This window comes from Diachasma alloeum, unplaced genomic scaffold (genome assembly GCF_001412515.2).
Source record: "Diachasma alloeum isolate Michigan unplaced genomic scaffold, Dall2.0 Dall_scaffold_00280, whole genome shotgun sequence".
Lineage (NCBI taxonomy): Eukaryota > Metazoa > Arthropoda > Insecta > Hymenoptera > Braconidae > Diachasma > Diachasma alloeum.
Window position 1 is genome coordinate 1473533 of NW_021680419.1, and position 22712 is coordinate 1496244.

At 38.7% G+C, this 22712-nt stretch overlaps 5 protein-coding genes across 11 annotated transcripts in view; 3 read left to right on the forward strand and 2 right to left on the reverse strand.

Moving 5' to 3' along the window:
* Positions 1-3528, forward strand: part of LOC107038408 (tyrosine-protein kinase Btk29A) — a 61134-nt gene extending 57606 nt beyond the window's left edge. For both annotated transcript variants that reach the window (XM_015257501.2, XM_015257502.2), the window contains exon 14: positions 1037-3528. In XM_015257501.2, the coding sequence (XP_015112987.1) occupies positions 1037-1138 (102 nt within the window). In that variant the 3' untranslated portion in view covers positions 1139-3528. The remainder of the gene's footprint in view (positions 1-1036) is intronic.
* An 843-nt stretch (positions 3529-4371) lies between these two features.
* LOC107038403 (clathrin interactor 1) lies at positions 4372-11629 on the forward strand. 3 transcript variants are annotated; one of them, XM_015257495.2, is made up of 8 exons: positions 4372-4821; positions 4918-4997; positions 5487-5608; positions 6580-7666; positions 7748-7864; positions 8813-9025; positions 9137-9261; positions 10549-11629. In XM_015257495.2, exons 1-7 carry the CDS (start codon positions 4781-4783, stop codon positions 9229-9231), a joined length of 1755 nt encoding a protein of 584 aa, XP_015112981.1. In that variant the 5' UTR covers positions 4372-4780; the 3' UTR covers positions 9232-9261; positions 10549-11629. The 3 variants fall into 3 exon arrangements, with proteins under 3 accessions (XP_015112981.1, XP_015112980.1, XP_015112982.1); XM_015257494.2 differs by having other exon boundaries at positions 9137-11629; XM_015257496.2 differs by having other exon boundaries at positions 9152-11629.
* On the reverse strand, positions 11481-14937 carry LOC107038405 (nucleolar protein 56). The gene is made up of 2 exons (XM_015257497.2): positions 14740-14937; positions 11481-13499 (listed from the first exon to the last, which is right to left on the reverse strand). The coding sequence occupies exons 1-2, from the start codon at positions 14740-14742 to the stop codon at positions 11985-11987; spliced, it is 1518 nt and encodes a 505-aa protein (XP_015112983.1). The 5' UTR covers positions 14743-14937; the 3' UTR covers positions 11481-11984.
* A 105-nt stretch (positions 14938-15042) lies between these two features.
* Positions 15043-22712, forward strand: part of LOC107038360 — a 64153-nt gene continuing 56483 nt past the window's right edge. The window contains exons 1-4 of one of the 3 annotated variants that reach the window (XM_015257409.1): positions 15043-15155; positions 18963-19014; positions 19106-19225; positions 20819-20912. The gene's annotated coding sequence lies outside the window, so the exon portion shown is untranslated. Of the gene's footprint in view, positions 15156-18944; positions 19015-19105; positions 19226-20657; positions 20913-22712 lie in introns of those variants that run through there. The other 2 variants (XM_015257410.1, XM_029126126.1) reach the window with 2 other exon arrangements.
* The window catches only part of LOC107038359 (conserved oligomeric Golgi complex subunit 7), a 69214-nt gene continuing 62964 nt past the window's right edge, over positions 16463-22712 (reverse strand). The window contains exons 1-7 of one of the 2 annotated variants that reach the window (XM_015257408.2): positions 21160-21260; positions 20804-20893; positions 19083-19268; positions 18864-18995; positions 18596-18779; positions 17093-18535; positions 16463-16774 (exon numbers count right to left, since the gene is read on the reverse strand). In XM_015257408.2, coding sequence (XP_015112894.1) covers positions 16602-16774; positions 17093-18535; positions 18596-18779; positions 18864-18995; positions 19083-19268; positions 20804-20893; positions 21160-21162 — 2211 coding nt within the window. In that variant the 5' untranslated portion in view covers positions 21163-21260 and the 3' untranslated portion in view covers positions 16463-16601. Of the gene's footprint in view, positions 16775-17092; positions 18536-18595; positions 18780-18863; positions 18996-19082; positions 19269-20803; positions 20894-21159; positions 21261-22712 lie in introns of those variants that run through there. The other variant, XM_015257407.1, reaches the window with a different exon arrangement.

Consider the following 22712-nt stretch of genomic DNA (forward strand, 5'->3'; position numbering starts at 1 on the left):
GTTCACCGGAAATTTCAGTAATAAATTTTTAACAGTTGCTCATTCTGTTCTACACTTCACCATTCAATTAAATCGGTCTGAAACTCAATGCAATTGGTCTCGGAGTCACTCGAGTGATGAGGGAGGGCTGGGCGCACTGGTCCTAAGTACAACCCATTAAGAGTAATTTCAAGTATTGAAGAAAGAGCATTTCACGTGTGGAATTACATTGAATGGTGAGGTGGTAATACGAGGTGAGTACACTCAGCTTCATAAAACAATTTTTAATGAGTGTCTTCGCATCCGAGGGACACACGAAAATTTTCATGGCTCTTAAAAATCAGTTCTGTGAAAATTCCGGTATCTCTCTTCAATCAGAAGAGGTTGGACAAAAAATACAAACGCCCTGAGTTAATAAATGCATTCGTCTCGTTCTACCCCTTCACTGCTGATGTAAATACACGGAAAATTGAGTGGATTTGTTTTATTGGGTCACTTGGGTAATGTGAAAATACTGTTTATTCTGAACAGCTTCGAGTACTGAAGGGAGATAGGGGTTTGCAGCGGTGAAGTGATAAAACCTAACAGAGCGGAACGTTCGATATTCTACTTCTTGTTGAATATATTGAATTATCCCGACAACGAGTTTAGGGGAAAATGTCAAGGAACTTTTGTTATCAAAAATTTTATCAGGTACAAAACAGTCTCTTGACATTTTCTCCTGGAGATGTATGAGCTATTGAGAAAATATAAAAATGTACACTTTATTTTATGTTAATGAGTTTTCAATCAATTTATGAATTGAGGATAATTGATTAATTTTTCTCAAAATAAATGAATAAAATCAATTGAGGATAATAAAAAAAAATTAAGGATAAAATAAATTGAGGATAATTGATTAATTTTATTTCACGAAAAAAAAAAATTATCCTCAATTGATAAATTGGTTTCTGCGTAATAAACATTGAAAAAAAAATGAAAAGTATCCATTTTGTCCCACTCTCTCTTACTTAGAGCTGCCCAAAAAAAATTACCACTGTTTTTTGCTCTCCCTCAGGTAATGAGAAAATGCTGGGCTCACTGTCCCGAAGTGCGGCCCTCATTCCGAGTCCTCAAGGAACAGCTGATAAACGTATCTCAGGGCTTAATCAATGATTGACTCAACCTTCTGCGGTGTTTGCGCCTATCCTCATCACCAACAGGACGCACAATATTACCACCAAAATCACCGTCACTCGGACGCTCACCCTCAATAGTACCATCCCTAAGTTCATCATACAATTCATCAACTCTGCCAGTACGTGGCAAAGATAAAATACGTGAACCAGCGTCATTACCAAATTCAATTGATTTTTTACACTTGTCATCGACGATACCAGTTGTTACTGGTAAATTCAAGAAGGACGAGGGTTCACCATCACCGAGCAAAGCTGGCAGTAAAAACGCTAGTCAACCATCCTCGAGTGGCTCGTCGAATGTCTGTGAAATATGTAGTTCGTATGGTCATCCGTGGATTGAAATATGTAATGCCATTAGAGCTACTAGGGGCAAATGATTCGCATTCTTCGATACTTGAGGATCTATCGCTGTCATTTATTCATCATTCGTTATATTCATCGTCTCATCGTTATTTTTTACTCCATCATTTGACTGTTTGACTCATTTTTTTCGCCATTCTACGAATATCGAATTACAACCAGTGGTACTCACTCGTGTCTGACATCTCATTAACTCACATTCATCACGAAAATATACATTCACTCATTATCAGGGGAAAAAGGCCAGAATTCACCGCTTATGGAAGTTACATGCAACGAAAAAAGTTAATTAACGAACGTAACGAGAGACACAAAGAAAGGTTTAATCATTGCGTCCATACAGGTACATTTTTTTATGACAACTTCCTGAGTATGCAAAAACCATACAAAAGAGAGAGAGAGAGAAAGAAAAAATGAGAAGTACGCACGAATCGTGCATTCACAATTAATATTTTAAGAGAATAAAAAAATTTACCTCATTTTCTAGGGTAAAACTCAGTAATTGCGCATATTGCGCCTGGTTAAGAATCAAAAAATGACGGATATATTTTCATTTCGTCATTAGAGGATGCAGAAGAAATACTATCATTCTCGAGCTCAATTTATTTCGGTAGTGGAGTGAGGACTGATGGCAAAATGTTGCAGAGAAATTCTCTGTTAAAATTCAAACATTCATCGAATCACTTCACTACTGATTTCTACTCTTCCTTTGCATTTCAACAACGAAACACAAATCTTGAAAGTCGTATTAACTCAATAATTTCTCGTTTTTTAAACCCCAAAAAATGCACCAATAACACTTGGACTCGCCTTGTGAGTAGATACTCATTGAAGCTCACCGGAAATCATCGTTCCTCTCGAAACATCTCAATTCATAAAACTTAATATTAATGACTCAATGGAAAATAATAAAAAACCATTTGACTAGTGTAAACGATAAATCGAGTGAAAGAAAATGACAAACCACAGAATAGATTTTTGCCTTACTGAGAGTGTGAGACAATTTTTCGACAATTTCCACGGTAATACATTTGTAAATACTCAGCAAGAGACCTTCCGCGTCGAACACGATGGGTACTGATAATGTTTTTTTCCCTTCAATACTTCTAAGATTATTTTCTCCTCAATTCCCCGAAGAATTAAGAAACATAAATCAATGAATCTCAAATGAAAAATTGATGTTAGCTCATTTACGATAGCGATGAGATTAATAATAAAATTATTAGACGAATCAACGTGTTGTTTATTGAAATTTGCAAAAATGTTTTTAAAGAGTAAACGTTGAGGATTATGCGATTTTTAATCGTTTTTATAGATTTAATATTTGGTTGGAATAATTGAGAATTATTGAGATTGAATATTGAATAATTTTGTTAGATTAATGATACAAGGATTGAGTGGTCTTGACGTTAGTGTGTCCCTGAGATTAATCGAAACATAAGAATTTTTGCATTTTCAACAGTTGCATGATAGCAATGATGTTTATGCGTGTCAATGGAAAAATGAAATAAACAACATTTGTAATACGGACCCTGTAAAGACAATATAATTATGTATGCGAGTCTTCAGACCATAAAACGTATTTTAAAGAATTCCAGAGAAGAAAAAAGTAATGAAAACAAAAATATGACGAACTAGTCCTCATTAACGATAGGAGAACATCCATTGGATAATTACCGAGACTGCTCCACGTGTCCCCTTCCCACCATTTCTCCTGAAAAAAAAACAACAACAACCCTCTAACCACTTCTTGCATATCTCTTCCTCGCGTATGTGTCTCGACGAATTACTGTAATCCAATAGTTATTATCAATTATTAATGAATTAACAAGATATTAGAATAAAATCAGATGCATTATTTTCATGCATTTTATAGACACCTAGATGTAATAGATATTTTTTTCCTCCGTCGGCTGTACACGTATTATAATGTATACAATTTATTATATGACAAACAATGCAATTCAACATGATTTCTAGATGAAAATGGAATAAAAAAAGTGATAAGAAATCAAATGTGCGTCTGATTATATTTTTCTCGCTTGGTTAATGTGTGTGCGTTTATTTTACGACATTATTTTTTTTCTTGCAAATATTCATGTTAATATTTTATTTTTATTCATGGATCTCATGATCGAATTCTCGAAAAAGCTACATATCAGGAGCGAAGTGGTAAAACGGTTCCAGTCGACTTATCTCCCAGTTGCGTTTTTGGGGAATATTTCCGAATCTAACGGAGATAGAGAAATTTTTGTAATTACGTTTTTTGTAGAGCGAATTGAGTGCTGCAAAAAATGTTTGAACAAAAATTTTGCTATCTGGCTTAGATTCCGAGATATTCATTGAAAACTGGCCAGTAGTCAAAATTGACTTGAACCGTTTTGCCACTTCACTACTGATATAATTGTCCATGATTGAAAACATCTCTCCGTAGATCTACACCAACATTACCAACATCATCAATATGATCACTATCATCAGCCAAATCAATAGCATGTGATTTCTCTTTCAGAACATTCAGGAATAAAAGTGTAACATCTTTTTACATAAGAATTTCCCGCAGTTTTTTAAACCTCTCAGTGACAGCGCCCTCCACATACCCCAGTCGATAAAAAAGAGACGTCCAAACTGATCACACGTTATTCTCCACGAGATATTCCCACAAAATAAAATCTAATCAGAGAACAAAATCCGAGAATTAGCGATCTAATTGCTCGGGTAATTGCTCCATGTGAAAAAAAAATGTCAAAAAAGTAAAAACGACTTGCGATTGGTGAACGGCATTACCCCAGGGATTTCCCATTGGCTGACGTGCCCTGCACTAGTCCTCACATTATTCCCAACCTGTCTGTTCCCCAATGCGGCTCTGAAAACGTCAGCCACACACAGCACCATACCTTTTTCGTAATAAATCACTCAGGCCCGTTTCGTGTGATAAATAGCAGCTCATCATTTCCACACTGTTGCAAGAATAACTGTGCAAAAGTGATTCATTGTTCGGTGCTAATCCATTGTTGAAATAAATAAAGGCAGAGTGGGGATTTTGGGGAACGTGGAAGGTAGAACATGGCAACCTTCTGATGACGTTTGTACTCATCCGAAGGTTTTTTACAATCGAGGAAGAATACAGGAACAAATGTTCTTCGTTAATACAACTGGCAGTTGACCAGTTCAATTGAAATTGTTTACCAAACGTTCCGAGTGATTTTTGTTAACTTGTTACTTATTTATCGTTGATAACTGTGAGTGGAATTTCTACAAACATGATGAACATGTGGAAAGTGCGGGAACTCATGGACAAGGCGTGAGTTTCGAATTCACTTATTTATACCTGTTTTCATATAATTTTGACCTTTCACTTAAGGATTCGGCTGTATTGCATAATTTTTCCGGATTTCAGGACTAATGTAGTTATGAACTACACTGAGACTGAAGCCAAAGTTCGAGAAGCTACCAATGACGATGCCTGGGGACCCACTGGTAATTATTAGATAGGAAATCACTTGGAATTTTTCGTAATTACTCTTATCGAAAATTCTTTGCTGCGAAGGAAATTTTTTTTTGTTCGTCTTTGGAGTGACCATGAAATCATTCAGATGTTGAGATTAAATACGCCTGCAAAGTCCATGAATACCTTATCTCAATGCTCGTTTACCCAGTGTTACCTGGATTAAAAAGAGAACGTTTATTTTTATTTCTGGAGATAAACTCCAAGGGAAATGATATTCACAATGAGTGTCAATATTCTACAGCTCACTCCAGTTTCCGAGGCAAAAGAAAGTGCTGGGAAACGCTCCCTCACTCCCGCCATTCCACTCGCTTTATCGTAATTTGCTTAATGAGAAAAAAGTAATTGAAGAGATAAAAATCTATTTTTGCTCTCGTTTTATTTCGCTGTGATCCCACGGGGGGCGGCGGGGGGCGAAGTATCAGGTTGTTTTCATGCACAAATGTATGTATCATTGACAGGTGCTATGATGCAAGAACTCGCCCAGGCGACATTCACGTACGAACAGTTTCCCGATGTTATGTCAATGCTTTGGAAAAGGATGTTGCAAGAGAATAAACGTAATTGGCGGCGTACGTACAAGGTAATAACCCCCCTGCACCACCAAACTTGTTTTCGTTGGTTAAAAAAATATTCCATTACTTGAATTGTACGAAAATTGAATATTGGGGCAGCAATTTGCATTCATTTCGAACTTCTAGAGGATGAGATGACATTTGCTCGTTTATTTTTGCAATTTTCATTTATTTACATTTGCGTCTAATTTCCTCTTCATTATTGATTGAAATTTTACTGACTTTGCGAAATTTTTACGAAAATATTTATTAATATCTCACCCGGAAGGTGAGTTTATACGGAAAGAATCATCCAGTATTCGAATTCATTTCAGAAGACAAAATTGTTAATTTCAGAAGACAAAATGGTTAATTTAATAAAATGAAACAATTCTCTTTATCAAAAACGATATGATATCGTTTATAAACGATATCAATGGATTTTTCTCAATTTTTCCGATCAGTATTGAAAGAAATATGAACCAATTTTTGGTGAATCTCATTAATTCGGACCCTGGAGGATTCATCTTCACCTCTTCGTCTCATTTCCCTAGAAAAACAAAATAAAATAATTTCATTTGATACAAAATGACTCCTCCAGTATTCGAATTCATTTCAGAAGACAAAATGGTTAAATTCAATAAAATGAAACTTTTCTCTTTATCAAAAACGATACGACGATATCAACCGATCTTTCCGAATTTTTCCGTTCAGTAATTCATTAATTCGGACGCTGGAGGATTCATCTTCACCTCCTCGTTGTATTTCCCTACAAAAATCAAATAAAATAATTTCAGTTGATACGAAATGACTCCTCCACTACTCGAATTCATTTCAGAAAACAAAATGGTCAATTCAATAAAATGGAACTTTTTTTCCACCAAAAACGATACGACGATATCAACCGATTTTTCCGCTCAGTAATTCATTAATTCGGACGCTGGAGGATTCATCTTCACCCCTCGTTTCATTTCCCTCAAAAAACCCAAACTACTTTCAGGCTCTCCTCCTCTTAAACTACCTCGTCCGAAACGGTTCCGAGCGCGTCGTAACATCCTCCCGCGAGCACATTTACGACCTCCGTTCCCTCGAAAATTACACGTACATCGACGAAATTGGCAAGGACCAAGGCATAAACGTTAGACACAAAGTTCGTGAACTGATAGACTTCATTCAGGACGACGACAAATTGCGTGACGAGCGTAAGAAGGCTAAAAAGAATAAAGACAAGTACGTCGGAATGTCGAGTGACGCGATGGGAATGAACTTCGGGGGTGGGGATCGCTGGTCGGACAATCCGAAGTGGACGAAACCCACGACCGAGGGGTACAACGATTGGGAGAGAGATACGAGGGGTCGGGGAGGCTTCGAGGACGGTAACAACAGTGACGATGGCGAGCGGGAGGACTCGGACAACGACAATCAGAGTCCGAAGAAGGGCGCCAAGGATGTCAAGGAGTCTCCGTTGGACAAGCTCGAGAAGCTCTCAGTGGGGAATAGCAATTCTCCTCGGAGAAATCCCAGTCGACCTGTGAAGAAGGTTGACCTGGGGGCAGCTGCGAACTATGGGAAGGATCCGAGTGCCAACAGTGGAGTCGTCCAGGGGAACTTAATATCCTCGCCCATCAAGAGTCAACCGAAGAAGAACAATGACATCTTGAACGACTTGTTCGACACCAGCAACGACAACAGCAGAACAGCTATTGATAATGACGACGATTTCAATCCCAGGGAGAGTGACTACGTTCCTGTCGCCAGTCAGAACGTCGTCAATGCCAATTTTGGAGACTTCACCAGTGCTTTCGGGGGTACTAAGCAGGATAATGACGATCAGTTTGCTGATTTTACTAGTGCTTTCAATTCCGGGGTGACGATAGGGAGGAATGATAATAATTGGGTTGCGGGAGGAGCTGCGGCGGGGGGGAGACTGGATTCCTTGCAGAGTAATCAGGAAGGCTTGAGTGGGCAATCGAATACCGAGGATTTGATGGCTGGAAATGGGCTGAGTGGGAATTTCATGAGCAGTGGACCTGTGGGACTGACGAATCAGGGAGGAGCCACTAGGACTAATGGGAATAATAATACGGGTGAGGGTGTGATCGATTGGTTTTGATGATGGAGAATGTTGCGATGGTGGGGGTGTTCTTATTGGGGTTTTTTTTTCGCAGGGCCCATGGGTGCTGACTTGCTAACGGATTTCGGGGGATTTAATGCTTTCAATGCTAATTCACAGATGGGAAATAACGCTAATTTCTTCAATGTTGCGGGCGCCAATCAACCTGCAAGTGAGTTTTCCTTTCAATCGTTTTTATATTGATAACAAAAACATCGTTAAGGTAATTTTATCAACGGGGAATCCACAATTTGATGATTAACATTTTTTTATGCTCCGATGGAATAATTTCTTATTTCGGTAGCGAAGAGGTAAACCGGGTCAAGTCGATTTTGACTATTGGCCAGTTTTTGACAAATATCTAGGAATCTAAAAGAGATAGAATTTTTTTTGTTATGACCTTTTTTGTGGAGTTGATTGAGGGTTATAAAAAAGGTCATGAGGAAAATTTTGCTATGTCTCTTAGATTCCGAGATATTAATCGAAAACTGGCCAAAAGTCAAAATCAATTTACACTGTTTGAAAATTACTCTTGAAATTTCAAGTGAAAAAGCTTGAAAATTTTAACAACCACAAAGTTACATGAAATTTCTATAGAATTCTTCATTGACGAATCAGTTAATCTCTTGAATATTCAAGTAATTCTCTGTTGTTAATGTCTAATGTTAAATTCAAGCTTTCATAGAAACATCAATGATTCTTTAACATGAAAACCCCAATTTTCTTGAATTTCCAAGATGAATGAGAAATTTAGTGAACGTTTTCATTTGAAATTGAATTCAAACTCACAACATTCAAAATTCAGATGACTTGTGACTGAAATTTCAAAAAATTTCTAACAGTGTTAACCCGGTTTACCGCTTCGCTACCGATTTGGTAACCACCAGAAAATTATTTCATCGATCGAAACAAACTCTTCGAGTTGATGGAAATGTTTTTTCCCCTGTGAACTTTATTGTCAATCTTCGATCATAAGACTATCACCTTTTTTTTGTAGAATCTCACCAACTCATTATGACCAGTAGTAACGATTCAGTTACGAAGATTCAGAAAAAAGTGGAGCTTCCATTTTGCCCCACCCTTCCCTGTCGAACTCGTAATTTATCCATTTGCATTTCAGACACCGGATTACTAGCCCCAACTCCCGTAAACACGAGGACAACTGGAGGACCGACTGAACCAACAACCACGCAAGTAGGTTCAACCTGGGCTGGTGCAGGCCTCAAGATCGATCTTGACAATCTCTTGGGGAGCAAGTCCAAATCGAGTGGGCCTGCTCCAAGCATGAATCAACTAGCTACCAACAGCCCTCAGCATCAACCTCGGCCACTCGGTAAACAATTGATAGAATATTCCCAGAATATTTTAGTTGCATGTCATCCACTGAAAAACGACTAATTCATCACTCCACCTAACTCTTCTGGTTGTTGCATTCTCTTGACAGAGGATATTGTTTCAGCCCCCAGTGTGAACCTCGGGCCACCGATGATGCAGTCCCCAGGCCAGACTAGTACCAATTTCTTTCCAACTTTTCCCTGAGATATCCACATCACACGGTCAACAAGTCAGGTAAAATGATGGGTCAGACTGGAAGTTTGTGAGTTTATTTATACCCCACCCTCGATATTTTTCCATTTTTGGGAAGTTGTGCAGCTGAACGTTCACTATTTTGCAATTGAGGAGAGACTCTGGAGACATTTAGGTAAAAATTACAAGACGTTTGAGAAATGATAAAATGTTCGAGAGTAGCTTCAGGTATTTTTCAGGCCTGGTTGCACTGAATCTTCAATTCCATCTGGTTATTGACAGTGGCTATTTCCTATAAATACAGCAATAGTGTTTGGTGCAACCAATACAACAGGACAACCATCGATGCATCCATTCTATGCAACCAAGCCTCACCTGGCAATTGATATTATCCCACTATTCTCCTCAGTTGCAGGATTTATCGTAGAAACATTTGACCTCAGTGTATAATAAAGAAGAATCCGTGTAACGAGTTCGTTAAGATTTTCGGAGGAAAGTGTGAATAAATAAATAGCCAAATGTCATTTTTTATAAAAGAAAATGTGGAAATAATCCATCACTCGGAGATGTCTTTCAATGAACGATAACGAAGTGAAAAAAAATGTTGTTACATACATATATATTATTAATTATTAATATACATGGATAAATATGATATAGGACTTAGTCGCTGTTGTACAACGCGACACCGAGAGTAATTGACAATACGTGCTTCCTCAACACGAATTACATTTTTGCACTGGGAGAAGAATTGGCGAATTTGTTAGGAGATAATTGTATGGAACGGTGCACAGCAGTGATCGTGATCGAGTCTCTGTGATCGATAATCATGTGTGGAGGAGATTTTTGAGTGATCATTTGGGAATGTATCGGTAGAATGATGATAAATACTAAAATTTGCTGTCACAGCACAAGAAAATGCGCAATCGTTCGTACGTCAGGATTAGATGATTCATTTTTATCCCAAAGATTCTTCTCTAATCAGTGAAAGCAATGCATTTTAATCGAAAATAGGTTGAAAATTGATATTCGAATGAGTGCATTCCTCAAGAATCAGAATGACATGACGATGAATTTTAATCGAGTTGTGAAGAAGCGCATATCTCTAACGATGATTCTTAACATCTGTCACTATTAACGAAGATAATTATTAGCCGTTAAAATACTAACATAGATCATTAACGTAATCAGTACTTGCAGTAAATTTTATAGAGCAAATGAGAGAAACGAACTTATTTTTCAAAGTGGATAATTAACGCAGCGAGTTGTCCCGAAATTTTATGACATTTCCTCTTCTAGATAACGAAATTCATGATAATGTGTTCGCAGGTACCTCACGAAAGAGTGGAACGTAATCATTCCAAAATTGATGATTAATAGAGTGTAATATATTGTAAAAAGAAGGGAGGAGGAAATAATTTATCAGAATGAAACAGTCATTTATTGAAGAATTGGAACATATCCATCCTCTGATTCGAGTTTCCTTGGTTCGATGCCTGCCGTTATTCGAGAGAATGTGCTCAGAATTAATGAGTTGAATCTGGTTCACTTCCAAGTTGATTCTCCTGCCAATAAATTTACGTTTCAATCACGCATTTTTTTAATTTTTTTAAGATGCATCTCAGAGACTGTCTTTTTGGGTTTCTCCGTCGACTTTTCAGCAGAATAAAAGGGAGATGAAGATTTTTCTAAAATTGTTACGATAATTGTTGGGGGATTGTGGAGCGAATGGACACTTTCAATGGAATTCAATTGAAAAAGCGTTCATTTCGCTTCATGTTTCCCTCTGTCTCTTAATTTCCATTCAATTCTGCATTTACTCAGCGCAAATGTTGCAAGATTTTTGACAGTATTAAGGTGTAAAAAACATGTAAATAAATGCGCAGGATAAAGAGAGGTACATGAGACATGAATAAATCACAGACGTGACACAGACGTTGAAACATAAAATTGAGGAAAATTGAATGGTTGTGTCAACTAATTTTTAAGAGTAGAAGAGAATTCTGCGTGTACTTGATTGTCCTTCTAGCCAAGGTGATTAACGAAAAAAAGTTCGAATATGTTTCTCCTCTTTCGTTAATGAATTAAAACGAACGATTCATTAATTCCAGTTGATGATGTGTATTTTCTCTATCACTGTACATAGTATGAATGTTAAGGGAATCATTGTGAATATTCGTACGAATCAGTGGTGAACATGCAACGATTAGCATGGTTTTCCTCAATTGTACAATTATATTAAGAAAAAAAATACAAATTAATAATCATTAAACGAATTTTATTTTCTCGTATCGATTCATGAAGACATTCTGTTTATACCATTGTATTCAATTTTATGGTTGTAGTTATGTTGTCGATAGTTTTTATTTTTTTTTCTTCATTAAAAATGCTCATTGGTGCTGGTGTTAAATGTCGTTTCATTTTATTTTCATCCTGAATTCCGAAAGATTCATTTTTCTCACGGAATAATAAAAAAATACAATTAATTCTGCATTATTCATTTATTAAATCTCCCCGTAATCTTGGTGAGACGAAAAAAGTTGCAATTACACTCTATTTCCTTAACAAAAAATCCGGAATATTACAACTGTATTTTTTACTGGAATTGGAGGAATCATTGAAGTCTTGTTTTCCATTTGCCTGTCAAAATCTGTCTATTGTACTGTAATAAAGTCAAGAATTACCATAAAAAACTGTTTTCCTCACAAAGTGACCACGAAACCTTACAAAAATGTATTAATCTCCCCTGACGAGGTGAGCAAAAATTACTCAGTAATGCTCTTCGACTTCTTTTTCTTCTTCTTCTTAGGGGGTGCCTCCTCCGCATCCCCATTCACCTCGCTCTTCCCATTGACCTCCTCAGCCCCATTGGCCTCGCCATTGAGCTCCCCATTGGCCTCCTCATTCTTCCTCTTCTTCGCCTTCTTCTTCTTCTTCTTGATGGACTCATCAGCCTCTGCACTCTTCTCCTCCTCCGCCCCAACGATCAGGGCGGCCTCCTCCAGTGCCTCCTTCATAACATCGATATTCTTCTTCGGAATATCTCCAGTTTCATAGAACTTGAGTCTGTCCTCCACTTGTTGTCTGAGTTTCTCCCCAAAAACAGTAGTTGGAATATCAGTGAAGCAATCGATTCTCGAGGCAATCGAGCATTTATTCGCAAGATACCTCGATATTCTGCCCTTGTTCTTCGTCCCCGCTCTTCCAATGAACGTTGAGTGGAAGAGAAGCCCATATTTTGGAGTATTTCCCTTGGTCTTCAGAGCTCTGAAGAGTGCCTTCTCCGCCCCCAGGATCTGCACAGTTGACGCCGGATATTTCGCCAAATTTGTCAACGATCCAGCATGCGCAATCAGCCGAGCTCCAACCTGATCTCCAATGAGGGTCGCCAGGTTGGGAGCAACTCCACTCATCTTCGTCCTGAGGTACTCGGCCAGCTGCTTTCTGTAGTCCGCAAGGGCGATCACTCTCCCAGCGAACATGTCGATGTTCAGGAGGTCCACTGCTGATATGTCCATCCCCATCGACGTTTTCGAGGCCGCTATGATCGCCTGGGCCTTCCCACTGTCCATCACGATCTCCTCGAGGGCCTCCAGCTTTTCCTCGTTCAATTCCTTTCGGTCTTTTATCAGTTTAACGACTTTTGCGTACGTATAGTTCTCGGGAATGATTTTAACGAGCTCGGGGAAGTGGTAGCTGTACCACTCGCGGATTCTCATGCTGAAGGTGTTGACGTCCTTGTCAAGTTGATCGAGGAGAGCGATACTTTGGATGATCATGTTGTCGACACGATTGACGTTGAATTTGACTTTAGCTCGGGAGTAGCTGTGGCCCAGGCCCAGTTGGGCGACTCCTGAACTCTGGGCTGTTAGACCTTTCACCAGGTGGTGGAAGTGGAAACGAATGCCTCGGATTATCTCGGGAATTGCTCCTGTGTGGTCACATTTTATGCTCAGGGTCTCGCTGATGCTGGCGCCGAGCTTGGGGTCTGACACTCCTAGGAGGTACTTGGATTTCTTCTCGGGTTTCGGGATGCAGGTGTCCAGGAAGAGCTTCAGGTCCTCCGGGACTATGCCTTCTGAGATGCTGTTGATGCTCTCCAACGCTGCGAGGGCTGTTTTGAAGGGGGAGAAGCCGATCAACTTCACGATGGCGTTGAAGCGGGAGAGGTCGGTCACTGACGCCTCCACCTGGGGCAGCAGCATGCCGATCTCCTCGAACTCTTTCACGCTGAACACCGCGTAGCCTGCGGCGTGCTCGTAGAGGATGAATAGCTTCGGCTGGAATAGTTTTGGTTTATTGGGGAGGGTTTTGATTGTTTGGGGAGCGGATGAACGGCTATTTTGCTTCTCAAAAGAATCATTTTCAAAGGAAATTCGGTAAAGTCGAAATGTTGAAAAATGGGAGGTAACATTTTTTAATTAATGTTCTTGATTCAAGAATGTAAATCTCTGAGTGGAAAAAATACGTCTTTGATTCAATGATGAAAAAATTCTTCAACTGAACGTCAATCGGTTTAAGTCAACCCAGTTGACTTTTTTGAGGTGAGTTTTGATGTTTGTAAGATCTTTTTCGATAGTCCTCACTTTTTTTTATGAAAAAGATTTCTAGGAAAATTTTGTTAACTCCGTTAGAAGTTGAGATATTCATCGAGAACTCGCGCTAGAGTGGATGTTTAGCCAGTGTCGGTAAATTGTCGGTAAATGTGTTTTTTTATGGCAAGGAAAATTCTGTAATTTTTTCGGCTGACAGCAGAACATATGAAGCAAACTTTTCTAACGCTAAAAAAATTAATCGCAACAGTCTCGGCAGATATGAATAAACTAATTTTTCCTTATACACGGGCTCTTGCGAAATTTATGTTCAAATTGATAATACACTTACGAGAAGACTAAAAATAGAAATAAAAATAGAAGGTAATGTGTAAAATCATATTGAATCCAATGGCCAGAGAAAAATCTGAGGTACCCGGGGAAAAAGAGGAAATATTTGAATGATTCTATCCCACATAAGCCCATGTTAGCGCATACTTTTGATGCATTTTATCTATTTCATATCTAAATAATGAACATGGGTTGGTGGAGGGTAAGGTACAACGGACACTTTAGACTTTTTTAGAATTATTCATAACGCAGAAACAAATTGATGAATTGAGCTCAGTTTAGGCTCGTCACAGGGAAATAATTATTCTTTGTATTAAAAAAAAATTATTAAATTTCATCAACATTTCAACCCCTCATTCACATTTTAAAAAAAGTCAAAAATGTCCGTTTTGCCCAAACCTCCCCTACTCTGCAATGTAAACAAACAGTGGACCACGTCAAATAATGGCAAACAGATTGCCCCGGAGTAATCACACACAAAAAATTAATTAATTCCACAAAAAGCCCGAAGACAGTGCGTCTGAATTTTTAGATTTCTTTTCCATAATAACTGAGACGCACTCGCTCCCTTAACCTCTACTTCTGCGTTGGAAGAGACCTTTCCATCATTATTAAAACAATTTTATGATGTACTCACCATGATGAGCGGCGTCACACCCTCGAGAGTAATAAAGAACTATATATTTCACTCCAAAATGCGAAATTACAGCATTTTTTATCACCAATCAGAGAAAGATCCACCAAGCACGTGAAGTCACACATGTGCCTGGTGTGCGTATCGGAAGTACCACGTGCCCTCCGAGGCAAAATGTCCGCCAGGCAGCTTCCTGTGACCATCTGATTGCCTTACCAACTGCTGACTTGCCATTTGAATATGGTAGACGCATGCCCAACCCAGCTAACACTGCGACAAAATTTGAACGTCAATCAATATGGCGGCTGTTGCCAGGAGCAGAATCCTTCCAGTCTCAACCAACACCAAATGTGTGAGGATTTTTTTCTGTTTACACAAGTGACAATTTCGTTGAGCTGTGCGCCGACTGACAGCCCCAGGTATTTATTTGAAACAAGCACTTTTGGAAATTAATGATGCATGGTAACAGTGAGTTGTGGATCCGCCTAGCTCTCCGCAAGTCTCATTTCAAGTACTTTCCACCAGTGGATTTATTGTTCCCGCCCGTTACTGTCGTCCCGTGACCTTCGAAACAATTGTCGCGATTTGAGGACTTTCTTTGCTCTTTTCTCCTAATTTTGCCGAAGCCCCTAGGCTCTTGCGATTATTTACACGCATACGCTTTTAAGAATGTAACGTCTGGTGATACGTTGTTTGGATCTTCTATTAGAGACAATAGTGTGGGGAATCGACCTTTTCATTCTGGGAATTTAGGGGGAATATTTATTCCGTTGATCGAACTAAAAAATCGGAAGAATAATCAAAAATTCTGATAAATGTTGACATTTAAGACGAGATACACTTGAGCTCTCGAAAAGATTTTTAATGTAAATTCAGTAAAAGTCTCCGAAATTCCTAGGGGAATTAACATGGGAAAAAATATCCAAAAATCTAGGGACTCTCAAGATGGAAAGGTCTATCGATGAGGCGACAAGGCCGTAGGGCTCTCTATGACATAAAATTCCATAAAAACAGAGAAAACATGTTGAGGAGTCGACTCAATGTGAATTGCCAACATTTTGGTGTTGGATGAGAGAGTTTTAATCGAAGAAAACGATAGAGAAAGATCAGAGACTCATATTTGATTGAAAAATTCCAAAGAAAGTAAAAATAAAAATATTGAAACGTTGATGTGTAAGTGTGAATGACTCAAATTCAGTCATTTGGAGGAAAAACTCATTATGGCTAACTACTTTCTCTTTCTAGTGCTTGAATTATGCACTATGTCATTCGGCAGAGATGCTAATGCAGATGCAACAATGAGAAAATAGAGAAATCACAGCTTGAGATCAAGGTAATGCTGATTAAACGGTAGTTTCAATGTGCGAACATGAATTTTGAATACTCATGTGGTTTTCAGGACGATAACCGAGGAATTCAATCAAATTTACTGATCTAATCAAATTATTATTGTCAAGCAGTTAATTATCACCTCATTAGTTCGAAAATTAATTAATCGTCAGTCGTTGGAGAACTATCCCCTGGAACTAGGGAATTGATTCATTCAAACACAATGAGAATAAATTTTTTCTTTCATTATTTGAAAATTTTTCTCTATTTTTAAATTTAAATGACGAATAAAAATCCATCGATATTCCAAAATGCAGCAGTACAATGAAGATCTGGAATGCAGGAATTACAAGGAATTTATTCTGAACCCTTTGAGAACAACGTTCATCTCTGCTCATTCATTTTTCTTCTTTATTTCGTAAATTTATATACAATTCGCTATCAACGAATAAAAAATAAAATCGAAGCTTCATCGACATTTCACAATGCAGCACTGAAGATATAGAATGAAGGAGGGAAATGACTTGAATTATGATTCATCCTGAAGATGCAATATTTCGCATTTGTCGAACAGCAGCAACGACCCGAGCATTACAGCCTGAGCAGCCGGACTGATACTCCTCCGGCGATAATCTCAGTAGCGTTGACATCTGCTGAAGATTGTCCGACAGGGAGAGTCCCAATTCCTCGAGCACATTCCCCAGATAATCTGCAAAACGAAGATATTGAAAAGCACGTAGGTTTATAAATAAAGCTTTAGTAAATTAGCGAGCCGAAGAAATAAAAACAAAAAGATATGTCAAAAAAGGAAAAAGAAAAGAATGAGAGAAACAATTGAGAGACGCCACCTTCAGAGGAGAGGTTCAGAGGAAAGAAAAGAATGCGTAAATAATAGAATAATTGGAGAAATTACAGATTCGTTACACTACAATCAACACCAGAGAATCCAAGACAAGATGAACCTCAAAAAGTCTGAGAAATCCTCAACTGAAGTTGAAAAAACCGGTAATATATCAGAGATTTTCACCTATATCAGTAGCAAGTTGCTTGCAAGCCCCAGAATTGAGTTCGCAAATCCCCAGTGCCTGATCCTGGAACATCTGGCAAGTGCCCTTGGCAACAATTCCCAGCAGAGTCCCAGTGAATCCGCCGTCAGAAGTCCCTTGCGTGTACTGAGCATCAGCAGCCCTCAGGGCGTGCACCAAACTCGGATTATCCCTCAGCAGAAATGGCTCCAAATGTTGAGGAAGTGTCATGAGGTACTGCCCCACCTGAGTGATATACTCCTGAGGGGCGAAACTGTAGTCAGGCAGGTCAGACGATAGGCCCTGTACCTTCCCACCGTCTCCATGCCAGGCTGGGGCCCTCTGAATGAGCAGGAGTTGCGTGAAGATGGGAGCGAAAATGACTTCATAAGTCGTGTGATGGAGATCAGAACACAATTTGTAAACAGATTCAGTGACAGACGCTAGAAGTGTCTTCTCGTCGTTCTGGTTCAACGACTTCACCAGCTTGTCGAACTCCTGACGTCCATTTGGACTCAGCAGCAGAATTTTGAACCTGCTGAAGACACCTGCAGCTCCACTCTGGAACTTGTTGTTCGCCTCCACAATACTCACCACCAGAATCTTCTCGAACTCCTCAATTTGCACCAAGAAATTACCGATGATCTGCATCAACGTCAGACACATTTGGAAGAGATTCCAGTCCTCGTGCTTTGTCTTCCTCTTCTCCAGCTGCTTCACGCAGCTTGTGAATCTGTCCAGGTACTGGAGGAAGTAGGTATTGAGGGCTTTGAGGAGTTCTGGGTATCCACAGCCCTCGGTGAAGAGCTTGCACCTCTTATTTGCCTCATTTGCGTGATCAATCGCTCTGGAAACACTCAGAGACAGCGAATTTATTGTATCGCTCAGATCCTCGTGGCTTGTCTCGATGGAACTCAGGTTTTCAGTCAATTGTCCTGATGCATACGTCGAATACTTGGATACGTGGACAACGTAAGGAGAATAAATCGACTGGGCGAGGGCTAGGAGCTTATCCTCTGACTTTTGCTGAGTCGAGAAGATCTCCAGAGATGCGTTCAAGTTTCTCGCAAAGTTCTGAGTTATTCTTTTGAGCTCCAGGAGGAGATCCAGTTGGAGGGGGGGTGACAGGTACTTGAGGGCCCCCGAAATGGTGTCGTGAATGCTGGGGTCCAGTGAGCACAAGACGTCCGCGTAGATGTCTATGAGGATCTCTGTGGACGGGGTTGGGAACACTTGGTTGCACCACTTCACCTGGTCGTGCCATTCCAGTAATAGTTTGTCGTAGAATGCGTTCAACCAGGAGGTTACGTTCTCGTCCATCGAGACTTCACGTATTCTTCGCCATTCCTCGCATAGAGATACTTTTAGACAGTTTTGGTAGTACTTGAGGAGTTGGGGGAGTCTGTCCATTTTGCTGAAGACGTTTACGTACTGCTTAGACTCGTCTGTGAAAGCAAAGATGTTCAGTCATTTCGGGATTTTTTTAGGAAATTATTCTCTTTTACCTAAATTTCGGACTGTGAACGCTTGCACCAGTTTTGGACTGGCCATCGCTTCCAGACGATTTTTCAATCCCTCAAGTTGTAGCTTTTTGTCCTCGTAGTCTACAGCGTTTGATAGCATGGAGAGTGATTTCTGCATGGAAAATAGCTTTCCACCTATACTGTCAATCTCACCTGACTCGAAGACCTTGATAACAATGAAGATTTTTAAACATTGGTGGAGAAAATGGAAATTTTTAGTCTGTGCGGCTTGTAGAATAACAGTGTTTACCTCCTCGAGATCATTTGCAAGAACACTCCAATTGTCCGCTTCATGAAGACTTTGTTTGGCAACTTGAAGCTCTGTTTTCACCCTGTCTATTTTTTCCAGAGCTGTCATGGACAGGGCTGTATCCTTCTCCACCTTGAACCGAGAGTCAATGGTAAATCAGTTGAAACGTATTGGCAATTCTGTGGCAATTTTTGTTGCGACTAATTTTGGGGTGATTACCTTTGCTATTTCTTGTTTGACAGTGACCATCTTTTCTTTGAGGGCCAATGCCTCCTGCTGGAGCAACTGGGTATCCCTGAGGATTCTGGGAAGACTCGAGAGAACAGACTGGCTCGTTTCTTCGAGGGAACCGTTCACTTGTTGTACGTATAATTGAAGTTTCATTACCAGGGAAGACACAAATGCCTTTGAGAACCATGCAACATAACTAAATTTAGAACATTCCGGCAGTTGAAAAAAAATTTTTCTTCAACGTCTTTCAGCATTTCCTCATCATTCAGGGCACTGAGAGAACAAGTATTTTTTGAGACGTACTACTTTACTTGTATCCAGAAATTCGTGGCTTGATAATTATCAAGCGAGGTTTTTGAGGTGTCAAAAAAATTCATAATTTTTTCACATCCAATGAAAAAAAAAATCACATTTTAATCTTTGATTACAATGGAAATGTTGATTTTCACGTAAGACACTGGGTTAAGTCCTGATTTTTAAACATTTCCTCTTTGAAAAACCAAAACGATGATTAAATTGAGAAAAAAATTAGAATTCCGAATCGATTAGAGTTTTCTGCAATTGTTTTGTAGTTTTCAATAATCTTTGAATTCACCGTAAGCGTCGAGCTACTTTAAGATATTTTAGAATTGAGACTAAAAAACTATGAAATGAATTGATTTAATTTTACTTTGTTTGAGAAATCGCTTTCTTGTCATCAAGATATTTTACTCTTGAAAATTTTCAAGTCAGAAGTTTCTCGGCACAAGTAAAGACGTATTTCTCAAAAACCTTTGTTTTCGTCAGTGTACATTGAAGAAAAATAATGCTTTGATGAATGCAGATTGTCGTCAGTTTTATTTAGAAAATTCGCACAAGTAATTGCGACCCTAACAAAGCCACAAAAATAGCTCTTGTTAATCAGAGTCAATGCACGTCCAGCAATTCACACCAGAGAGAGAGAGAAAGAGGGAAAAAATATCGGGGGAAACAGAACGGAATCAAAATAGAAGTTCAATTCCATTCCGAGGCATTGGAATTGTTTTCGAAAAATAATCGCAAGAAATGTTTTCATTCAAAAAATCCGAGTCAACAGTCTCACGCATTTATCATCACCATTTTCGTTATTTTTCAATGGAAAACAACCAAATTTTGCTTTCAATAATAATTAATTCTTTCGTGATAATGAAATCAGGCAATCAATATCTAAAAAAATAAATGAATAAAAAAAAGGAACAGAACTGAAAAAAATTGAAATTGAATTTCAGTTCAAGACATCCGAATTCTGTTTGAAATACAATCGCAATGAGAATTTCTCACTAAAAAAAACAAGTCAACGGACTCATGCAATTGTTATCATTATTTTCGTTATTGTTCAATTAAAAAACAACAAAATTTCGCCTCCACTAACAATCAATTCTCGTACGATAATAAAAGCAAACAAAGAAAATCAGACAGACAAAGTCAAAAAAATGAATGAAATAAAAAAAAGGGAGAAGAAAATACGAGTTATCATTAAAAAAGGCGAGCGATGTCATTGACCGCAGTGTCAATGAGACGAGAGCCGCTTGGTCACTCGCTGAACTCGCAAATGCGCCGTTCAATTTCAAAAACATTTAATGAACTTAAAATTGCTCCTCTCGTGTTTTTCGAACCCCGTGAAATACCGGAATTCACTGTTTCCCCGTTAAATATTGAAAAAAACAATTGTTTATTGATCTGTGACTCACGTCTTTGTCTTCCAGTGCATCAGTGGATTTAAAAGTTTTGTTTATCCACTCTTTAACATCGAAATCCTTCTCCGAGAATGCTGAAACGTCCTGGAAACATCGTTTTGAGGTTAGCATTTATGACTTCTCTCTCATTTTCATTTTCATTCGTTTTATTTTCAAGTTATTCCCTCAATAGTGTCATTTGTCATTATTTCCGCTCTCTGCGATGGAGTTTTCAGTTGCAAGGGGAAAACATTTTCACAGTTTAATCACGACAGACACGTAATTGATGATTCATATGGAAGAAATAATAACTCCAACAATTTTCTCCTTATTTTCATGAGTTTCTTTTTCTGGAAAAAAAAACCACTCACCATATTTTTACTCTTGAGTTGAACCTCCCTATAGTTTGATATATTTTTCTTTATTTGATGACGTTTCGTAAGGACACAACAGTCCGTGGCCAGCACACTGCGACACGAGTGACGTCACAAATAGTTGGTAAAGTGGAAAACTGCATTTTCCGGCCATTATTCGTGTCTTTACAATTATTATTTTATATTTCTCAATTTTTACTGCTTCAAAAGGCACTTCGACAGTATTGTTTTCCCCCTCGAAATATCCGTTAAAATACTTCCTCGTTGATTTCAACCAATTTCCAATTTCCGCCTCGACATTATAAGGCGATAAATTATTTAGATTTATTTCCAATCTTATCCACAAGTTCCATAAAAATGCTATTGTTTCGCTCTAAAGTACCCCGATAACGCTGGGGGAACATCCGCTTTCGTAGCCTTCTGTCAATTTTTTTTCCTTCATTTTTTGACTCGAAAAAACTATTCAGACCACGACGCTGTTATTTTCAATTATTTTTCATTTCACAATTCATTTTATTCTCTTTGCTCGAGGGGAATGAAACAAAATTCATTTTAACAGTTGAGCAACCATGGCCACCACGAAACAAAAATGAATAAATTAAATTGAACGACAGTGGGAATACAAGGTGGAAGGAGATTTAAAATGCAATTTTAGGTGTGAGAAGGAGAGAGTTTCGTAATTACCGGAGCTTTTGCATTAAACTTACCGGTCCTTGCCGCGTGTGCGCATTGTCGGCTGTGCAACAGTTTGGAATTTCTCTCAATCTCAAAAAATTACATGATCAAATTTGAAGTGACAGTTGAAAAGTCACAGTTGAAGCTTCACCGGACCAAAAATGTAAATAAAAAAATAAAGAGAAAAAAGGGGGAATTTAATTCTCTGCATAATTAACAAATAGAAAACTAATTAACGATTAATTTTGCGGTCACCCCTTCCCACCTTGGGTGAAAACCAATAGAGCAGAGTTTGCGCATAAAAAAATGATGAGAAAAAACAAATTTTCAATTATAATGAAATGAAAGAACTCGAGGGGGTGGGGTGTAGGATAGAATTTAATAAATCAAATTATTTGCTCCCTTCGGTTGATAATTTTCTCGATAAATCACAGACTCTTGGGTGAATATCAGTGAGAATTCTGATATTCTTCGCAAGCCAATGGCAAAGTCCCTTTAAAACGCTTTTAAATACACGAGAAAAAGACCAAGAGAGTTTTCAGTGCCCTTCGAACGATTCCAAGTGTGCGAATGTGAATATATGTGTGTTCACGTGCGAAGGCCAGTTATGGAGGAGAAAGAGGTGAAGCTGGCCTTCGGCATTCGAGAATTCGGAATACACTGTAGAATTGAAAATGTTATTTCAAAGCTTACTGTGGCGTTTTGATAATTACTGGGGCTCATAGGGGGGGGGGGGGCAAATGGAATGCTAATGACATTATGGATGATATTGTTCTTCAATGTAGAGGATTATTGTGTTAATCAGTCATTTTAATGGACATTTTATTCTCACATGGCTTCAGTACCAAGTGGAGTCCCATGGAGTTGGGACTCAT